Below are 22,063 nucleotides of genomic sequence, written 5' to 3'. Positions count from 1 at the left end.
AATAGTGTGGCTGATCAGAGCCTGCACCGTGTCCTTACAACGTTATGAGTTTAAGTCTGGCAGTTGGCCAACGTTGCATTTCACCCCCTCCAGTCTATCCTGTCACACTGTGCTGTATACTACCCAATAAAGCAAACACGCCATAAAAAATTATCTCCAAATTCTTGAAATTATAGCGCTCTCGTTTTCGTTTTTATGAGGCAGAGTGTGTAACACGGTAACAAAATATCACTCGCTTAATCTGCCGTGCGTCAAGCGTAATACAGCCATCAAGAGAAAGAAAGGGCACACGTTTCCTCCTTTAAGTGATTTGTCTCACAACGGAGCTGGCGCTAACACTCGGGGTGGCCATATTTATAGGGCGTCTTTAAACTTTACTTCCAGAAAAACGGGCTTTTGAATATTTTTCCACATGGCAGGAGTAATTCTTGTTACAATTTGATTTTTTAAAGAGGATTAATCCCACAGGATTTGGTGGAAATTGACACGCTCATATAGGAACAATCGAGAAGTTCATGTGGTAAAAACAAGGGTCAAATAAAGGACAAACTTCACTGTTACTCATAATCATGGCTTTAAAAATATCTGCCTTTCTCAAACAGCCATTCAAAATCTACCAGCACATGCACTTTTATTTTTTCAAAGCGCACTCCTTCCCTGGTGGAAAATATATATATATTTTTACTTTTTGTATGAGCCTTGATGTCTTCGAAATGCCTTTTTAGCCTTCTTTGCTCCTTGCAATCAGATGAGGTCACAGCAGTGCAATAGACTCAAAGAAAGGCAGCGTTTTCACTTCGATTTGTTACAAAACCAGCTAATAGCGGTCGGTTGCAGAGCAAATTCTGTGTCAAAGGCAGCTGGAATGGTTCCATCAACTGGAGGATGTCCTCTGGCTAGGGTTAATGGGAGTGGAGTGGGGGAAAGGAACTGCGGAGAGTGCCGGAAGAACAAAATAAAGAACTTTTCAGCTTGGATTTCTCAGAGTAATGCGGGGTCAAAAAACAGGGGTCAATACCACAATGACATCCTAATCTGGCGCGCGCTGGCGATGGCGCGTATGCGTGTAATCCGCTCTGTGCGGCTCGCATCATGTCTCATTTCAGCCCAGAATCACAGACAAAGGTCACCATTTGACCTTTTTGCAGCTCCGAATTGCCGCGGCGCACTCGGCTGATTAGTGTACACGCAGACACAGTGTACAAAAGTGACAGGAAGCCACACGCTCGCTCAGAACAGAAAAATGAAAGCGATGCAGCGCTGAGCTGAAGGCACACAAAACCTATTTGTAATCTTGGCCGAGCTCGCCGCGTACGTTCAATTTTCCAAACGTGTTTACCTCTCGGATCCAAAATCAAAGCCGGCGACCGCCTTTCTTTGTTCTTTAAATTTATTCTGGTGTTTCCTGGTATTTTGTTTCCCTCTCGAAAATCCTCTCTCGCTCAATCGATGACCAATTAACTTTGTCTTAATGCCACCGCGCTTGCTTGGTTTTGTTATGTTTAAAATGTCATGTTTTTTAATGATCAATATTATGAATTTTCAGTAATTACTGCGGCACAAACTGCTGAAATAATGGAAATGTTTGGCCACTTGCACATGTATGCCTGTACATGCTAAAGACCCACTTTGTTCCTAATAATATGTAAAGTCTGTCTGTAAATGGCTGCAACATAACTGCATCCAAGCCAGGAGCTTATTAGAAGATGGAAAGAATAAATTTAGCCGGGTCTTTAGTGTGACAGACAGGCAGGAACCAGGAGGTGGCGACTCACTGCCTGCTGTGCTAAAGCAACATTAAATGCTGCACCGTTGTTTCAACACGCAGGAAGGGCGCCGTGATTACAGGTAAAGATGGTGGGAAGCTGCCGAAGGTATCGAGGCTTTCATGTAGCCGTAACAAGCTTGTGCGCCTGCCCTTAAAGGAGCACACTTGCATAACAATGAAAAACAGAGGGAGACCAGCTCCCCGGTCAGCGCAGAAGTTGGCATAGCAACCAATACGGGACTTATCAGCACAGGTGAAATGGCTTTGGCCAATGGGAGGACTCGAGCAGAACTACCTGGTATATAAATGTCAGCGTGGGTCAATTGCCGCCGTGTGATCAGCAATGATGAAAACACACCATTACTGTCACCAAATGTCAACGCGGCCATGGATCTCAGCCGCTCCCAGTTAGAGTGACTAACGTTTGCTCAGCAGGCTGCACGGTCTGTGTGTGTGAGCATGTTAAGTGAGGAAACAAGAGTAAGAGCGTTTTCAGCGTGAGACAAAAGGCGCGCTGGCTGAAACATTCACTCAGCATGAAAATTACTATATGCTAACACTGATGATTTCCTTTTTTGACAACCTGCTTTTGTGCCAACGATGGCTTTTTGCTCAGCATTCTGTCTCGGTGCGCTCGGTGTTCAAGTCTGCCGAAGAAAGTTTTAATTACGTCTCGGTAAATGACAGTATAACAGCTAACCGCCGCCGCCAAACGGCAGTCAGCCTGCGCAGATACTGAACAACTACTAACGGCCTATCCAGTGCTTGTGCTGGATGACGTCTCTTTGCGTGGATGTTCTCTGTAATGAAGGATAACATGCATCATTATAGAGGGAAAGCATCCTGATCCGTGTTGCAGTGTGCAGTGCTCAGTCATGCACTGGCTGCATGCATATCATCACCACATATCTGCAGCTGCACTGTGATGTTACTGGAAATGCTCAATCCATATTAATGCACGCTATTTTATGTACTTTTTTAGTTGCCACTTCAGCCTTTTACCTCACACTGAAGTGCTCTTTTTTTAGGCAATCCTGACTGAATTAAACTAAATGCCTTTATCAGCTACGATCCTGCGGAAGGGCTCGCAGCACCACCGTTTCCATAATCTGACATATCCAGTTCAAACTGATCTTCTTTCCTCCTCTTCAGTCTGTCCTTTCCCGTCCACTTCTTCTGTAATCTCTCCCGTCTTGTCCCGTTTTATTTTCTTTCCTTTGGTCTGTTTTGCTCTCTCTGTAATGATCCAGGGCAACACTGCGAGCCAGAGTCACTCCATGCGGGCTGATAGATAGATCCCTCTGGCTGCAGAGTGGATGGGAAACACATGGGCAGACTTCACTCAAATCTGAAAAAACAACTGCTTGAAGCCAGCTTCCCAGTGGAAATCTTCTACAGAACATCACGCTAAAACTTGGCAGGACGCGTCTCGATCCATATCTGCAGAACAGGCCCTTTGTTGTTCTGAGAATTCGGTTTGCACTGGCAGGCCTGTGCTCATTGAAAATATACAATATGTGTTTATAAGCTATGATTGGCCAATCTCCGAAACACGCATTGCATGCAAATGTCTCTGCACAGTGTGCGTGCTTCGAGAAAACAGTTAAATATTTGAAAACGCAGAGAGTGAGCTCTACCTAAAATATGTCTCGTGAATAATGCGAAAGAGTAATGGGCCTGGACCACACACACACACACACACACACACACATGCACACACACCCACACACACAACTCGGGTTTTCATATCTTGTGGGACATCTAATTGACATAATGCTTTCCCTAATCCTAACCCAACTGCATCTTCAAACATGTGGGGACCAGCATTTTTGGTCCCCACAAAGACATGAATACATGTGCACACACACGGTTTCTCTGTTAAGATGCTTTTTCCAATCTCAGCACAACTCAAACATTAAAAAGATTTGGATGAAACCTTGTGGTATTGATTAATTATGGCTACTATTTATTTTTTCCTCATGTAAACGTGAACGTGTGCACAGCTGTTTCCTGCAGGAAGCACCACTGGTCTCAGTTTAGTGCTGGTACCTGTTGCAGTGGCGGCCGAGGCTGCAGGTAGGAGCTCGGGGTTGGTCCTGGAGGAGTCTGATGAGGGGGGCTGAAGTACGGAGGGGTTCCCTGCTGCCCCCCTTGCTGCTGCTGCTGCTGCTGCTGTTGCTGCTGCTGGCTGTACCCAACCATCCCCTGTTGGCCATATGGCACCACCTGCTGAAACAACCAACCACATGACAGTTAGAAGGGAGGTATTAAGGTCAGGACTGAGAGCAAGACTTTCACTTTAAATTAAAAGCAATGCAGAGAGGGTGCCAGGTGCAATTAGTAGGATATCAAAGCAGGTGGCAGGTAACATACTGCAGTAGTCAATCATACATTTGCCAAAAGCATCCCACACAAACTGTCCCTTATCTTTTTTTCCAATTCATGTGATTGTCCCTCAGCGAGAGGCTCTTAATTTAGCTCCGAGCAGGCTGACACGCGCCTCCCAGCAGCGCTCTGCCTAATGAACTCACGCTGCAGAAAACACTAACTTTATGTCCTCTGCCTTGCCAAAGCATCCTGCTCTCTACATTAACTCCGACTCGGACAGCTCGCAGATGGGATGAAGTGCGCCGGATATTACTGTAGTCCCCGTCCCAGGCCGTGACCTTAATGAGGGCCACGCGGATGAGCCACGGCGTTCCAGAGCAAGAGCGGTTAAAAAACTAACTCAGGAGGGCGAAGCCATGCCAAGTGCCAATACTGCATTACATGGTGGTTATGAGAGAGAATGTGAACAGGGGATGCATGTAACAAGCTGGCACAAATACAAATCTAGCCTTAATCCCTTCTTGTCATTTGTTATGACTGCAGACAGCGCCAGGTGCTCCTCGCTCCTCTGCGGATTTCCTATGGAGGCTGGGGTTTTCTCATCACGCGCACACACGCATGCACATAAACACACATTATTAAACAACTTTTACGACCACGGGTGAAGCAATATGACAGCACGTTTCATGTCATATTTCTTCCCCATTATGTCATGTGGCTTATTTTTATTCCGCCAGGAGCTCTGCCGCAAACTCATTAAACGCGCACACAGGCTGTAATTTGGGGCGCGAGCGAAGCCGTGCGCCCCGAGTCCTAAACTTTAAAATGTCCCTTTAAATCTCCTGTGGCAGGCTTGGCAAAGTAAAACTCAAACTCACAGTGATTTATAGAGGATGGCGTTAGAGGGGACTCCACCGTGACGTAACCGCCGCACTGCTGCCTCGTCAGATTAAAAGCAAGGCTGGAGTTTTACTGTGACTCTCGTGAGCGAGGAAACCCACTCGTAAAACTGATGGCTGGTGCAAAAATATTAAAATCTGATCTGGCTGCAGAGGAACAGTTGAGATTATTACATTTCAAACACTTTTGAAGAGTACCTTCCTTTGAGTGGGTCGTAAAAAAAGAAATATTCTCGCCGCACCGGCAGAAGCTTTTTGACTCTCTGAATGGAGATGATTGGACAATGTGGAATACTTTTCACTTCAGTGGAAATTTGATTAGGAAGGACAGGTTTCTGCGCACGAGTGTGTGTGAGTGTGTTGTGCTTCGAGTGTGAGAGTGTGTCATTAGGCCGATGAGACAGACAGACAGGGTGAGATCAGTCTAGCTGGCAGAGAGGTTAATAGCATGGCCCCGCTCATGCCAACAGCACCACTGGATTCATTACTGCAAGCCGGGGAAACAAACACACACACACACACACACACACACACACACACACACACACACAGTATCTGATTCCAACATACTTAAGTGAATGCACAGTCGTCTGTTCGCAGGGATTTGCTAAAGTAAGAAATACAAACAAACTCTCTCCCTCTGTCTGTCACACACGCCATTAGCTGTGGATCAAAGCCACTCCGACTTAACAGAAGCAACTCTATCCTGCGATCGGTGATGACAGGCCGCCGTAACACTGTGGGTCTCGACTGGAATGCTGCTGTTCCGGGATTGGTCAGGATCGGGTCGCCATGGAGATCGAGACCAGACAACCACGGGTGGGTTTCTTTCCTCCTCAGACAAATACGATGACAGGCAGGCCGACGGATACGGACAGACAGTGACAGATAGACGGAGGAGCAGACAGACGTGGGCAGCGTGACAGACAAATCACAGAAAAACAGGTCCAACAGAGAGAGCGTGTTTCAGTTCGCACCTCCAGAAAAGATCCTCTTAGTGCTACAAATACCCTCCTTACAAAGGATGGAAAGCTAAGGAGCAGATAATAAACTACACCGGATTCGGTCTGGTCTTTGAATTTGGATATAAAAACGCAGTTTGGAGCCATCAGTGTCACAACTGCTAACTCTCTTTGTTTTCTATTAGAAGGAAGCTGCTGTAAGGGTGTAAATACATTTACAGTTTGAGTCCTGTGAGGCTTTACGAGGTGCATTCCTTTTTATCTGAGGCTACCCGGCTGATTACAGCACTAACAGTGGCTGCATATCATTTAGAGGCCTTGTATTGTGCTCACAGAGACCCTTACATGGATCAAAACCACTGTTAATGTAATTAGTGCTATTACAGCTTCTCCTGCTAGGACTGGTCAAAATGTGTGCTGTGAACAAACTGATTAAATAACTGCACATTTTATTTTTTAAAGCGATGGTTCATTTTTAGTGTGGCTCTTATTGTACTGCTGAGTACTTGGATAGCCCACTGTCCTCCACTGCACTGATTATGAAGTGTGGACACGGATGATGTCGTGGAAAAGTGTGGGATCACCTGTGTGGTGCTCTCAGGTCGGAATCAGGTTCATAAAAACACGAGAATGCACAAGAATTGATATGAATGCATATTCATTCTTTTCATTTATATGTAAATGAACGATGTTTAATAATGTGATAGATAGTTATATATGTGCTCAGGTCAGCTGTATGGTGTCCCTGCGATCCTGATCAGAACAATCAAACGTACATTCATGTGTGAGAAATGATACCAATCGATTCATCGATGAAACACATCGACACAAGTGGCAGATTTTACAGGTTTGAACAATGTTGGAAATATTTGGGACAGTGTGACAGTTATTAATGCAGCCTTCGTAAGCACGTCGCTAACATCAATACTAACACAAATGTTTTTCAGATACGTATCACGTGGTTCACAGAAACACACACTCTGTCCACAGCGAGCCACTTGGACAGTCTGTAGAGGAATTAAGACTGAATTAGACTCCACAAGAAGTGCTTCATTCAACATCATCATCATCGTATCACAAGCATTAGCAAAGCGAGCAGTGGACTTTCATTGACAGGAAGTGTAAGAGGCTTTAATTGCTGTGAATGGATGGATGGCTGTGGCTGAGTTTCTTCATCCTCTTTCATCACCGAATGCAGAATATGTGCTACTTTCAACAACACCGCTCTCCCAGCTGATCGCCCATTAACCAGCAGCACTGCCGTCTGCATGGGCCGCTCCTACATCAGCCCACTGTTTAAATGTACAGCCAAGGAGTTTATAGCGCCATCAATTCAATTTTATTTTATTTATACAGTGCCAAATCACAACAACAGTCACCTGAAGGTGCTTTATACTGTAAAGTAGACCCTACAATAAAGACACAGAGAAAAACCCAACAGTCACATGACCCCCTATGAACAAGCACTTTGGTGACAGTGGGAAGGAAAAACTCCCTTTTAACAGGAAGAAACCTCCGGCAGAACCAGGCTGAGGGAGGGGCGGGGCCATCTGCTGTGATTGGTTGGGGTGAGAAGGAAGATGGGATAAAGACAAAATAACAAGTATTATTCAGTGCAGAGAGGTCTACTAATACATACTGAATGAAGAAGAAACACGCAGTGCATCATGGGAATCCCCCAGCAGCCTACGTCTATTGCAGCATAACTAAGGGAGGATTCAGGGTCACCTGGTCCAGCCCTAACTATATGCTTTAGCAAAAAGGAAAGTTTGAAGCCTAATCTTAAAAGTAGAGATAGTGTCTGTCTCCCGAATCCAAACTGGAAGCTGGTTCCATAGAAGAGGGGCCTGAAAACTGAAGGCTCTGCCTCCCATTCTACTTTTAAATACTCTAGGAACAACAAGTAGGCCTGCAGTGTGAGAGCGAAGTGCTCTAATAGGGTGATATGGTACTACAAGGTTATTAAGATAAGATGGGGCCATCAAAGGTGGTTATTCTGAAAAACAGATTTTCTGTAGTTAAATGAACATTTGAGAATAGCTGCTGCCAAAAACACAAGCAGGTACACAGACAGTCGGGGAAGGCAGCAGAAGAGCCAAACGAGAAGGAGGCAGAAATGCCGACAGTCAGTCAAATGAGTACACAGAGGCAGCAGGCTGACTGGAGGTCTAACAAGTAGCAACCTGTCACTGTGGCTTTGGGAGGGAAGAGAGAGTCATTCAAATGCAGCTTCTGTTTGATTGCTGGGCTCGACTGTATGAATGTACTGTACCTGCTGAGTACACACCAGCTGTCTGAAACCTGATTCTCTTTGACTGAGAATATGCTCGGTGATAAACAGACTCGCTGTGCTGCCGGTTACAACAATAAAAATAACTGCTGGAAGTAGAAAATAAGACCATTTTCTGCCTTTTCCCTCCACTCAGGTGTGTGGAAGCCGACAAAATAACAGTGTGCTTTATCCAGAGTCTTGGCAGGCACACAGTGTCAAATAAATGTCTGTAATGAAATGACAACAGATGTGAAGTGCTGTAGGGAGAAATGACGCAGAATAGACGTCCTGTGAAGCAAATAATTCACCATAAACTGCAGAAACAGTGTGATGAAAACAAAAGCCTTGGCGGCATATTAAGATACAAAGACACAAACACGAGCGCAAACACTGAGAATAACTCAATCAAAAATCTATCAAAACAAGACTCGTATGAAAAGGCAGACAATATCTTCCTGCTCTGCAAATGGTGGGAATAAATAGCTGCGCTAACCCTCATTCAAGGCGGCTGTGTGTGTGTGTGTGTGTGTGTGTGTACGTGCACATGTGCATGTGCCTTAAATCAGCCGTTTAAAAACCTTGCACGGAACAAGGCGCTGCTTGTAATTCAATTGGGCCAATGAGCAATAGACAGGAATTTTCATAACACTGTCAAAGCGCCGCTACGGGTGGCTGCTGGCCGGGACCACAGGTTGCCCATTTTTGAGTGACAGATGGACTCAGCCAACCAGAGCGCTAAGCGGTGCCACCACCCCAACCCCTAAACGCACTCATACGCACGCACTGACAGGCCTGACAGGCCCGCACATCACAGGCTCGCCATTAACATTCACGTGCCATTGTGCTCGTCGGCCAAGAAGCTGCTGCTTAAAATGGAAAAGTTAAAAAGTGTTGCAAGAAGCGGGAAGTTCGATGAGCTGACAAAAGACTGAACCAGAGGCTGAAACGGCAAGAAAAAAAAGCAGATACAAAGTGGCAAAGGAAGATGTTTAGAGACAGAGATGGATAGATAGTCGGAGGGGAGATAGAGGACGGGTGTTACACTCTGCCATACTTAAAGCCACAGATAAAGCGATGGTTCACGTGATAAAGACGGAGAGGGACAGATAGAGAAAGCGATGCAGACGCACAGATATGTGGAGAGAAAAAGTAAAGCACAGGAAGGAAGATGAGCCTGAGAGCAGGGATAGGGATAATGCAAAATAGCAATAAAGATAAAACCGTATGAGAGAGGAAGGGCAGCGAGACGGCAGATACAAGAACAGCTCTGGATACGAGGCCTGCGCACGCTTTAAGGATGGATGTGATGCACAGCAGCAAGAAGTCAACAGGCAGGACAGGGCGGCAGCTCAACGAGGCGCTGCTATCATCATAAAGTGACCAAAGAGCAAACGTGAAGTATCACCAGTATGCTATCAGTGTATGAAAATGCTTTATCACATTAGTTTAACTATAAAAAATACCACAGAAAAAAAACAGTTTTCCAAATATTTAATGTTGTTTTTGGCGCCGTTTCATCATCAGCCTCCAATTTTAATTTTTTCATTCTGGGATGAAAAACTCCTTAATTTCCTCTGCATGACGCATCGTGTCCACCAACAAAAAAATCAAGTGGATTCAGCATAAATATTCTGAATGGTCACCAAACAGGCTGCTGTCCCTCTGAGGCCTCCGATCTATACATGCATCACAGCACCAGCCTCACATCATCCGATCAGGACATCATTTATCAATAAAACTGATTTGACCATAACCTAATCCTATAATGAAAGCTGCTGATCAAGGTTGGTCCCAGACAGAGTTAATAATATTAACCTAAATAAACTAAAACTAGGTGTTATAATAATAAAAAACTGTTTGGTAACTGAAATAAAAGAGCAAAAATTCAAAGTTATAAAATGAATGAAAATGAAAGTAAAATATGGAGGAAATGTTCCCAGTTTGGTCTGAAATACAAATATAAACTAAATTACTTTAGACACTTTAGGTCAGCACGGTGTTGAAGTGAGCATACAACAGTCCAGAGACAGGCCTGTACGTTTAACTGGTGATTCTAAACTGACCACAGGTTTGACAGTGAGTGATGGTCTGTGTCTGTGAGTGACTGGGATCGACTCCAGCAACTCTGAGCCGGCTGACCGGCTACGAAAACGCATGAAAACTGCAGTAACTGCGTTTCCAGCGGTCATCGTTTTTCCTTTTTTATATGACAAAAGTCTTCTTTAACGACTCCACGGAGCTCCAAATCCCTTCTGTAACACCTCCGAGTTGCTACAGTGTATCTGCATGCTTGGCACCTTCTAACGATCGACGGCCTTTTCACAGCTGAATTACAGTCACGCTGGTTAATCATAGCATCATTCAAAGACTGAATGTGACTATGCAAAAGCTGGCTGCATTACAATAATGACATTTGTAAACACAGCGCAAAATGAAACATTGGATATTTCCTTTTCCATATTTACATTCTCCAGCAGGTCGGCAGGTCTTAAAGCGAACTTAATGGCAGATAATCAAAGGAAATTTCAGCGAGGGAGCACAGCGGGGAAAAGGTACGAGAGAAATGGCAGTGCTGACAGATCTGTCAGTCAAAACAATGAAAACGTGCAGCGGTATCAGGATAACTCTCAGGACTGCTTTCTCTAACGTGGAAATAAAAACATTTCAACATCATTTAAATGCTCACACAGAATCACAAAGCCAAATTAGAATTCAGAGGCCGTTATTTGTTGTTGAAATTTTTAGGAAAAATCCCCATTTCCTACTTGTTTGACTCTATCTCGTCATTTTTGGAAACGCTCGGCTCGTTGCCGCCTGTGGCTCGAGCCAAAGATGCTTTTGTTTCATGTTGTGCAGCTGATGCTTTCGACTCAAACTCGGCTCTGATCTTTTGCGGGAATTTGACTTTTTCTCTCATTTTCAAGATGCGCCGACGTCTAAAGCGCCGTAACCGTGCACACGTTCTGCTGCGGCACAAGGACGTAAATATCGCCTCCTGCCATCTCTGCAATGCAAAAGGCTGACGTGCAAAGAACAGCACCGGGCTGCAGCCGTCGGGAGCTTATTATTCCACTCCGGACCAAAACAAATCAACCGGTGTCTCCAGCTTTGTGTGGTGATAAGATCAGCCACTCGGAGTCAATACCACATCCAGCGGTGAATTGCAAACGAAGGTGAGTCCCTTAATGAAATGCAAAGTGTCGGAGGCGAGGATCAGCACCAACGGGCTCATGATTAAACATAAGGGAGAAGGAGAGGGGACGCATCACGGCTCTCGTCATCGCTCTCCTATCTCTCTCCCCCCAAGGTGACGCCGCTCTCCGTCTCTCTCTCTCTCCATACTTCTCTTTGATCTCTGTCTTTGGCTCCTCCCCCTCCTCATACACTGGGAGGCCCTTGACACCTAAGCTCATTCCTCGGGTGCCGGGGGAGAAAAAACTGAGGGAGAGGAGGGATATGCAGCACTCCCATGCCAGCAAATATTAAAGATACAAAAAATAAATTCATTTTTAAAAAAGGCACGTGAATTCGCCGGCATTTTTCTGCACAGTGCACTTCATATAGTGCAAGATTTTTCTCTTCCCAAATGAAAACATAAGCCCGTCTTTTGAAGGAGTGTGACTTCTTGACCCGCTGATAGCATCAAATCGCTCTGACGGGCGAGAGAACGCGAGCAGACAGTGTAGCCATCAACCGATAGACGCACGGCGAGCTTTTTTATATTTCCATCTTGGATCCTTTTCTGAAGGCTGCTCTCTGCCCCTCTTTATTTTTCCCTCTCTCTAATTCTCAGTTTCTGCTCGCATCAATTGATGGGGAAAAAAAACATGCACAAAGGGAGCGCTCGTCGCTGGCATTTTATTGCTGGCTGACTAGCAGTGGCTCTGTTGTTCTAGGCAGAGTGGTAATGGAGACATTTGGAGAGGCAGAGCAGGTGAGGTTAATGCTCTCCGTAATGTGTGTGTGTGAACAGCCGTTTATTTATTTCATTTTTTCTTTTTTTGCGAGAGGCTCTGGGCCCTGCGCCACCGGCTCCAAATGTTTTTCACCTACTAAACTCCTGACCCCAATCTGACGCCAAGACAGACAGAAACGCGAGGGGAAATTGAGAAAGAGGCAGTGAGAAAAAAGCAAATGTGATTCAGCGAGGGTCAAACATGGACCTAAATAAGCGAGGGAGGAGGAGGAGGAGGGCGAAGAGCGGGTGAAGTGAAAAGGATTCAAGTGCTGATAATGAGGGAGGTGCAGCCAGTTATCCCAAAATAAAAAGCAGATCGGTGCGATGTCTTGACACAGAATTTCCCAATGATTATACTGGAAATTCAGAAGGAACGCCAAATAACACCAGCTCAGACTCAAACTCGACTCCGTCCTGACAGATAGAAAATAATCATCATGAAATTACCAAGAAAAGAAGGCTCACGACACATGTAAACATCACAACTGAGCGCAAAATAGCCCCGAAACGTCTTTCAGATCAATCATTCCGACGCACGCCGGCTCGGCTCATTTTTCACCGCTTGCTGTGATGACAGGCTTGAACTTGTGTAGGAGTCATGTCAATTACATCTGAACGAGGAGAAGGTGGAGGGGAAGGGGAGGGGTTGCTTTGAGTTGGGGGGGAAAAAACGCTTTTTCGCCATTAGCGGTCACCGTGAGCTCAGGAGATTATACTCGTATTTTACATCCCCTGCTGCGAGGCTGTCTTTCCGGGATGCTGACACGACGAGGCGCCGCCTTGTTAAATGACAGCGACACAATGGATGGCTGAGCCGCTTCTGTGCGCCGCAGATCAATCAGGAACTGGCAGCGTGATGATGATGGGGTTAAAGGGTTAAGGGCAGGTAGACATTTTTGGAAGGATTGGCTCTTCAGAGGACGAGCACGCAGCGCCTTTAATAACTTATGTCGCTTTAGTCGATCCACGCTAACGCACTCGTAGGCACGCCGCCGTCTCCCTGCTGCCATAGTTCACGTTACGTGATTTGTTATTTAAAATGTGTAAAGACTACAAATACAGGGCACCTGCTCTGCTCTTCTTGGACTCTGCGGGCTTTCATAGTTGTGTGCCTACAACTACCATATTAGGGATATCCCCTCTCTATGACATCATAGAGATCCAAGAGCAGAAAAAATGTTCAGAGACCAAACGTTTCGAGCAGCCTCATCCAGGGATCAAGTGAAATGCTGGCCAAGTTATATATGAGTTAAGTCAGCGGTCCCCAACCTTTTTTGTGAGACGGACCGCTTTATGTCCGACAATATTTTCACGGACCGACCTTTAAGGTGTTGCGGATAAATACAACAAAATAAAACCGGTAATGGTACCAAAAAAAAGAAGATTTATCCATAACACACCAGGGAAACCGAGTTAACGATAAAACCGATAAAAACCCTGAAAACCATACATTTCACGCCTGAGCCTCAACTCTCGCAGCCCGGGACCAAACCAGTCTGTGGCCCAGGGGTTGGGGGCCGCTGGGTTAGCTGTTTCCATGATGCTGACCTCTTTTGATGGTGTGTGTCTGTGTGTGTGTTGGTGGGGGCCCTGAGCTGAGCTGTAATTTCTGTTTGGTGGATGTAGACAGAAAATAGTTCCTCCATCCCAGTTTTGTAGCTCTTCCTTATTTGGGGCTAACCAGGTTATGATTCCTGGAAATGCTGCTGCTAATTTGTGCCCTCTGGTTACATCTTATTTAAGTGAAGGCAGCAAAAGCATGAGATGGATGAGCAGGCCGAGAATTTGAGTTTGTTTGGAGGTAAACTGACCGTTTACATAAGTAAATATATTTTTAAAAGCTGCTCTCTTGAAAACATTCAAACTTAGATGGACGTTTATTCGCTTGTTTAACATCCAGGCTGTACAAACAGGCCCCATCTTCGGCTGCTCCTGTTACAAAGCAGCAGCCGAATCCAGGTAACAGCGTTATTATGCTGTGCTGTCTCAGATGTTGACGGCGTGTCACATCTCAGCACTTCCGCACTCCGCAGTACAAATGAAGCCCAGAAAGTGAGATGCCAGACTTGACCTGCGTAAGAATCCATCTAATCTGGATGGAAACTGAGATGAATTCTCCGTGAGCCAATTAGAGCAGCCACTAATCCCTCTGTAACTCGGCAAAGACGTAAAGCATCCCCTTTCTTTTCCCTCTCTTTCGCGCTCCCTCCGTTTCGCTCTGCTTTCATCTCCCGGCTCTTTTATCTTATCAGCAGGCACGTATAGAGCGCCGCAGACTCAGAGCGCCGAGCCCGGATCTTTCAAAAACACACCGTTTGTGACGTTTTACACCCGCTCGCCGCGTTCAGCACAAAATAATATCAAATCCCAACATTGCTTCACCTCTCTGAGCAAGAGCGATGGAGGACTAATGCAACAGCGAGAAATAACTGACAGCTGCGTTTGTGAAAAAGTATAATCCACAGGCTCAAATATAAATACACTAATAACTGTGGATAAAACATGTTGCTATGTGTTTGAGCGTAGACACAAGTCCATCTTTCTTGTGCTACAGAGCATATAGAAGCTTTACAGTGACATAACTGATAACATCACTTAAACCACTCTGGATGGGAGGGGGTTTCCCCCACCCCCTTCCAGTTAATGACCATGTAGCATGGGCTCCACGCGGCATTTGATTGGCTGAGAGCCACTCCACAGCAGCGGGGTAATAAAAGTTACAAATGAGAGCAGGCTATTAGAGCCATTGACGTGCGTAGGCTAGCTTGCTAATTAATTGATCCTGAAACTTCATCTGTTCTGTAGCCAGAGAGGAACCCTTAATTAATCAGCCTTTCCATATCGTTGTCTTCCTGTTCTTTCAATCCGGCTCGCTCTGTTCTTTACGCCCCTTCCTCCTCGTTCCCTCTCTCCTAATGCCTGTTTTAATTGTGAGGTGAGAATGCTCGGGGTCCTGTGGGTTGGTGTGGAGAGCTGGTCTGAAGGTGGAGGAGCTGGAACAAAGACAGTTTGCGTCATGTGCACCGGGGTGGATGACATTAGCGGGGAGCCTGCGACGTTTCAAGAGCTTTTCAAAAGAGGGAGGGCTGTGATGAAGCTGGAGTGGTCCCCTTTGCACCCCACCCCTCCTCTCGCTCCATCTTTCCTGGCAGAGGGGCTGATTTAGTGGGGCTTCCCAGCCATCCGTCAGAGCCGGCACCACAGGCTGCATTAACCCCAGAGACACCCGGGGCCCCTAAGTGCTTTCGAGTGGCCCTCTCTCTCGATGTCGGTGAGGCCACGGACAGATGACTTCTCCACATCAGGACGTGAACGGTTAATGACATCGGCAGCTTTTGGTTAAAGAAAGTGCGTCTGTGTGGAACTTGACGGCAACATGGTGAGGGAAAGCAAAAGACATACGGAGGGCTGAGGGTAACCGATGAACTGGCTCCTTCCCCCTCTGTCTGTGCCTCTACATGGAGACAGAAGGAAACAGTGACTGGATGGAGTCCTTACAACGATAGTTCTGCCTTCAGTTCAGACTGGCTAACTCTGATGCGACACCTGTGGAGTATTTGGCTCACAGTTACCGCCTGTGCTGTCCACGTGCACGTCACTTTAACTGACTGACCTCTGAGCACGTCCGCGCTTAATAAATTGCTAGTTGAGATTCCCGTCACGACGTGAGAACTTGCAGTTCTTCAGCTCTTTCATCAGTTTGAGATGTTTTCAGTCAAAAATACTAAAACAGCGGGGGGTGTAAGTATGAATGTATTAGCCAAAAAATCATTTTTCACCCTGGCACTAATGGATCGCTTAAAGTATTATCTGTGTTAGGTCGTTTTCACAGCAGACTTTCTGACTTGTCATACGAGGACAGGCGTTATTAATGACAATCCTGGATTTTCCTCCCGTTTCCAGCAGTTGGAAAGCGAGCACAAAGCCACCCTGAAACAGAAGCTGCCGACGTTTCTTTGATTAATTACACACAGGTGAGTTTGATACGTGAAGAACGTCAATAAACTCACAGTAAAGAAATAAACTAAGCTGCGGAAACTTCAACTGATTTCACTTGAAATGAACAGTTCAGGAAATTCCACAAATATTTAGCATGTTTCTGCTAATGTTTCATCCCCAGCATGTCCAAGCTCTTTAATCTAAATGATATTTCTAATGTTAAAACATAATTATTGTTGTTGTCTGTGAATTATGATAATAGAGTATTTAAAAAAAGCACAAATAAACAGTAAAACACTTTATTATTTTTTGATTAAGATAACAAATTACAGTTATTTGCTTCCTGAACAGAAAAAAAATAGTTTCGTTGTTGAAATGAATTTCTGACTTCTCAGACAAGTCCAGCATCTCGCCTCACATTAAGCAGGAAAACCTGAATAAGTTCAGTAAATTGAGTAGTTTAAACCAAAAAACATGAAACAAACGATAAATAATCGACTCTGAGGCTTTGAAATAAAATCAGAGTCGGCCTTCATGCTGACACTTTTTCCTGCGTTGAATTAAAGTCTTCTCGGGCCTATTCTTCCAAAGTCTGTAGCTCAGACGTCTTGGTCTCTGTTTACATGTTTCAGCGTCATCTGTGCGTGTCACTGTGGTGTCACTGTGCGAGGCAACGTTATCACAAAACATACGAATCATTTAAAGCCATAAAACCTCCAAATCTGCAGCTCACAGATTATTATTTTGTTCTTCATCACTGCTGAGCGATGGAGGATGCTACCTGGCTAGCTACTTGACTAGCTGCCATTACCCAGCATGCCGTTCAGCAGTGTAATTCTGTAAACGTGCAGTTATTACTGTTGGTTTCACTTTTCACAGATGATTACAGTGTTTTTGATCTTCTGTGTTACATTAATGTATATAGAAGACAAATGAGCATAAGCTTGAGTGAGCGTTGAGGACAAAACATAGAAAATAAATATTTTCTCATTAATTATAATGGATGCATCAGGCTCGCAGGGGGCTGGAGCCCATCCAGGTCTGAGGTGGGGGGCACCGAGAGGCGAGCAACCACTCACTCTCCACGAGCGCGTCCTCGGACAGTGGGAGTAAGCTGCAGTACCACAACTGAAGGCCCCACGCAGGACCCCTCGTCCTAACGAGGACTCGAACGCCGCGTGATCAATCCAGTATGAACACAAAGCTTTGTCTTAGCATGCTGTGTTTGCAGACGCTTGCAAAGACCTGATGCGTTAGCAGCAGTGGATAATCGCCTCTGGCCCGTGCTCAGTTGGCTTTTTTAAGCAGTAAAATTAAAATCAGTCTTCACATCCTCTGCAAACTCTTCAGCCGTTTTCCTCCTTCGTGCACGTGAACTGAAGTCAGGCCTGCAGCGCGAGTGTGCAGGCACCTTTGTAAAGAGCTGCATCCAACACTTATTGGGGTGTGTTGTCATTATTATAACACATTGTGTCATATTAGCTCGATGTGTGTTTGTTCTGTTAAACTCATCAGGCTGTATTTCAACTGTATGTGAAATGAGATTTGACGACCGTCATCGTAGCACACACAGGAGAGCACAGAGAGCCATGTGAACTTTTATAAAAGTCATGCTGGCAGAGTGTGGGAGTTCTTATTTTTTAATTTAAAAAGAGAGTAATAAATGCTGCCTTTCTTTAACATAAAACAGTGTGCGTTTTAATTATTTCTCATTTACATTAACTTAATCAAATGGAGGATGCAAATGAAGAAATATGTCGTATTAAATGAAAATATCTGAGTTGACTTCATACTGCAGGAAGGCTTTTTTTTATTTTATGGGTTTACAGTGCAGCGATTTAATTCCAATAAATGCTCGAATGTCTACAAGTATTTATAAAATGAAATTAAATGCAGTTGCTTCACATTAGCTTTGTGGTTTCAGCTGTTTTTAGAAGCGCTGTAGGACACACTGCTGTATAAACGTGACAAATGAAGCGAACTAAAGCGGAGACGCGCCGTCTCTGGATGTTGCTTAATATTTAGGAATGTGCACAGCTGTTGCCCAGATGAAAGAAATGCAGCCAAGCTTTTTAAAGAACACTGATGCATTATTGTTCTCCTTCTTCCCTCTGATGATTACTGTGCAAAGACGAGGCCCAAAAAATAATCTCTGCAAAGTGAGCGCGGTGATAAAAGCTATAAAAAGCCCTGAAAGACAGACTGTTTGTGTGGAGCTGCTGTGGTGTGTGCGTGCTGAACAGGTGGCGGGTCAGCCACATTTCCACTTGACTTTAAATGCTTGGCTTCTATTAAGTTGGCCCAGTGTGTAAGGAACAAACAGCCAGCACTGGTAATGGTTTCTGCCTGACCCGCTGACACTTTCACCCCCCGCACGCGCTCCTGCCTTCTTCTCTTTCACTCTCTTTCATTTCCCAGGATATTTTTTTCTCCTGCTCGTTCTCCCACCACATCACTCCTCCCCTCTTTTCACATCAAACACTAATGTTTCCTTCAAATTCCTTTTCCTCTCCATCTGCCAACTTTGACATCATAGGAAATTACGCTTAGAATTGGCGGCACAGTTTTCTTTTTCCGTTCCTTTCCTCGTTTCGACTTCATTCCACTTCCACCAAGCGGACGTATTTTTTTCCTGTCATCCCCAAGACACCCGCCCCCTTCTTCTACTTCCTCCTTCCTCCCCTCCTTCTTCTGCTGATATATTTGTCCTGGCTCCCATCACTCCACGCATACCTCCTTCGCTGCTTTACATGCGCGCTCCGTCTCTCGGCCTCTCTAACACACTCAAACTGTCTCACACGCATGCAGACACAGCATGACACTAACTGCACCTAATGCAAGTTCTAGGCATATTTGCTGGAGGCTCGTCGGGGTGGAGAGGATGTTTTTTCCTTCTCTGGCGTCTGTGCGCGCCTCCTGTGGCTGGATTAAAGAAGGAAGCCACGAGAGGAGAATTTAATAGGTGAAATGCATTGTTAACAACGTGCTGGTGTGTGTACGTGCACGCACAATTGCATCGGCATGCCTGCACATATCCGAGCCGGAGGTAACTCCTGACATCAGGCTTCGTGGCCTGAACAGGTAATCGAGTGGGTTTGCACTGATAACCTTCCATCAGTGAAAAAACAGATTAAAGATGAGTCGAGATGTTTACATGAATGTTCAGAGAAGGGTTTGTATATGCTTTTAGCTTCTCACCTCTGTCTCCACATAAGCTTTTAATGTGCGTGTGTGTGTGTGCAGCGTGTAGGTGTAAGTGTGTTTAAATGTCGCTGTGCAAATATGACACCTTTTTAATTGCATCTGTATAGCAAATGCAAACACACATAAACATATAGTTACATTTCTATCAAAATTACTACTAGTAACAGAAATAATAACACCGACTTATTAATCAGCTTTAATTTTAACAGCAAATTTTTCATTTTGTCATAATTTGGGCTTCTAAATTCTTTCACATTTATTAGATTTATAATAATTAGATTATCGCAGACTAAAGTTGATTCAGTAGCTAAAAAATAAATTCTAAAGTTTGTTTACAAACATAGCAACTCCTCTCTTCCCAACACGCGTCTTCATGAGAAACAGGAAGCGTTTCCTGGGGAACATCAAATGTGCTCATCGACCTTCCTACACCAGGAGCTTACTTCTGATTGGATCACTTCCAAATTCATCCCGCCCTCTGCACAGCTTCATTAGATGTGATTGGAGCTCGTCTCTGTGAAACGTTTTCATCTCGTTTTTATTCAGCGTCAATAAATTTCATTACGGTTTTTGTCCTCGTGCCTTAGTTTTTATTCAAGCATTGATTGTTTTTGTCAGAAAAAGAAAACTATGATGAAACAAAATTATCGCCGTAATTAGTGGAAATCTAACCGTGCACAGGAGGACACTGTTTTCACTCATTGACATGTGAATTAATGAATTTGGGGGAAGATGGGGGGATTTGAACTGTCCAAGAGCGACCTGTGCTTTCACGCTGCCAGTACCACAGATTAGATTCCAGTAACATCACCAGTAATCAAACCATTATGTGTCAAATTATGACAAAATGGTTAATTACGTGAGCCTTATGCAAAGGATAGAGGTGAGCCCTTACACATATCCAATAACTGCACAGGATGAAATATACATATTACTGTGGAGTTCATATTTAAGACGAATGGGGCTTAATTTTTTTGCAGAGTTTAATCATAATAATGAAAGAAAGTCAAAGAAGACCTTTTAGTCTGCTGTTAAAACCCCCGACACACACACACACACACACACACACACACACACACACACACACACACACACACACACACACACTCTCGCTCAAGTCCCAGGGAAATCACAGAGATAGACCAACGCAGGTCTTTGTTGACGTCACGTTGCCTGGCAACAACCCAGCATGCTTGGCTGTGACAAGCCGAGGTCTCAGCCCCGAAGTGCGATGCATCATGGGGGATTGTGTGCGCTACGTCTTACATCACCCACAATCCCCCTCGCTGACGCAGCTGTAGTCAGGACTGCTGTTTGCAGCTGATCCCGAGGTTAGGAAAGAGGGCGTGCTGAGAGATGCAATCACGTCCATCATCAGTGCAATTCACGCATCTTTTGATTTTTAATTACCACTCGCTTCAGGAACAGCTTCACTGTATATGTTCCAGTACACATTTTTTTTACCCCTCCCTGCTCCTCCCTGATCAAACCCCTGACCGCCTTTCTGTAGGTGAGGCTCATTACGCTCATCTGAGAGAGTGGAATTAAACCTCCTCCTCCAAACTCATTACTGTGAGCTAGATTTCACCAGCAGCAGATAGGCAATGCAGCGGTGCTGCTTTTAAAGCCAGAGCCAGATAATTAGAAACTTTAGAAGCACAGTTCCCATGGCTATAGCCAGAGCGAACAACTAATTCTATTTGAACTAATTACATTCCATAATGCTAGGCAGTGATTGCTACCCCAACCACAGCCTCCCATATGTAATCCAGCAGAGGATTTCATCACAAAACACAACCGGGGATGTATTTTTCTGTGTGTCATTGGCTGTATGTTTTTACGCATTGGCATCACACCCCCGCTCCCTCATAGCTGTTTGCATTTCATGCTACAAAACTCCTCCCGGGCCTTGATGAGACCAAGTCTCGCAGTGCTGACGCTAACCTCCCAGGACAGCACCGCCTCAGTGCGAGAGCTCCCAAAACATAATAAAAAAGATATAAATCGATGCCTCGATGTATCGTTTTATCAGAATTTATTACCCCTGACCGCCTTTCTCTGGATTTAGACAAATGAGAGCAGCTCCCACAACCTGAGTGGATCAACAGTAAACAGACATTTTTAATGTTTTCAAATGACACATTTTCATTGCATAATAGGAAAGATCGGTCGGAGAATGTGTGTGAACGTGTGTGTGCAGGACCATCTCCTCTGCTGCTGCCTGTACGCACATTGCACAATATTTTTAGACAATACAGGAAGTCTGCCTGTTAGTCAATATGTGTTTCTCCCCTTCTCTCTCTCTCTCTCTCTTTTTATACTCTCTTGCTATGTGTGGAAGCTCGCTCGCCCAGTGAGAGGTGTTCAAGTCCAGACCAACAGACCAGGCAGACTAAATATAGCCGGCAGTGACAGCAGGGAACACTGTGCTCCCCCCTCTCTCGCTGTGGTGCTCGGCACTGCTGCTTCACTGCAAACTACACTGGTGAATTTAAACTGCTATCTGCACGCACGCACACACACGCACCGAAGAAGTTCACTTTCTGCCAAAACTGTGGCACACACGTATCATTCACACAAACGCAAAGATAAAAGGGACGCAGATTAATACACACACACACACACCATACCAGTCCAAATGGGATTTACTTAAGACTCAATAAAGCAGACAGAAGCACTATTGTCTCCAACACAGACCTATTGTGCTGCACAGAGACTGTGACGTGGGCCGAC

At 45.1% G+C, this 22,063-nt stretch overlaps 1 protein-coding gene across 5 annotated transcripts in view; it reads right to left on the bottom strand.

The window, feature by feature from the left end:
* Positions 1-22,063, bottom strand: part of LOC102196556 (AT-rich interactive domain-containing protein 1B-like) — a 163,001-nt gene that overhangs the window by 116,410 nt on the left and 24,528 nt on the right. For 4 of the 5 annotated variants that reach the window (XM_005739012.1, XM_005739013.1, XM_005739015.1 and 1 more), the window contains exon 3: positions 3,818-3,997. In XM_005739012.1, coding sequence (XP_005739069.1) covers positions 3,818-3,997 — 180 coding nt within the window. The remainder of the gene's footprint in view (positions 1-3,817; positions 3,998-22,063) is intronic. The other variant, XM_005739014.1, reaches the window with a different exon arrangement.

This window comes from Pundamilia nyererei, unplaced genomic scaffold (assembly GCF_000239375.1).
Source record: "Pundamilia nyererei isolate P.nyererei 1_Seehausen unplaced genomic scaffold, PunNye1.0 scaffold00088, whole genome shotgun sequence".
Lineage (NCBI taxonomy): Eukaryota > Metazoa > Chordata > Actinopteri > Cichliformes > Cichlidae > Pundamilia > Pundamilia nyererei.
This window is presented reverse-complemented; position numbering and strand designations above follow the sequence as displayed.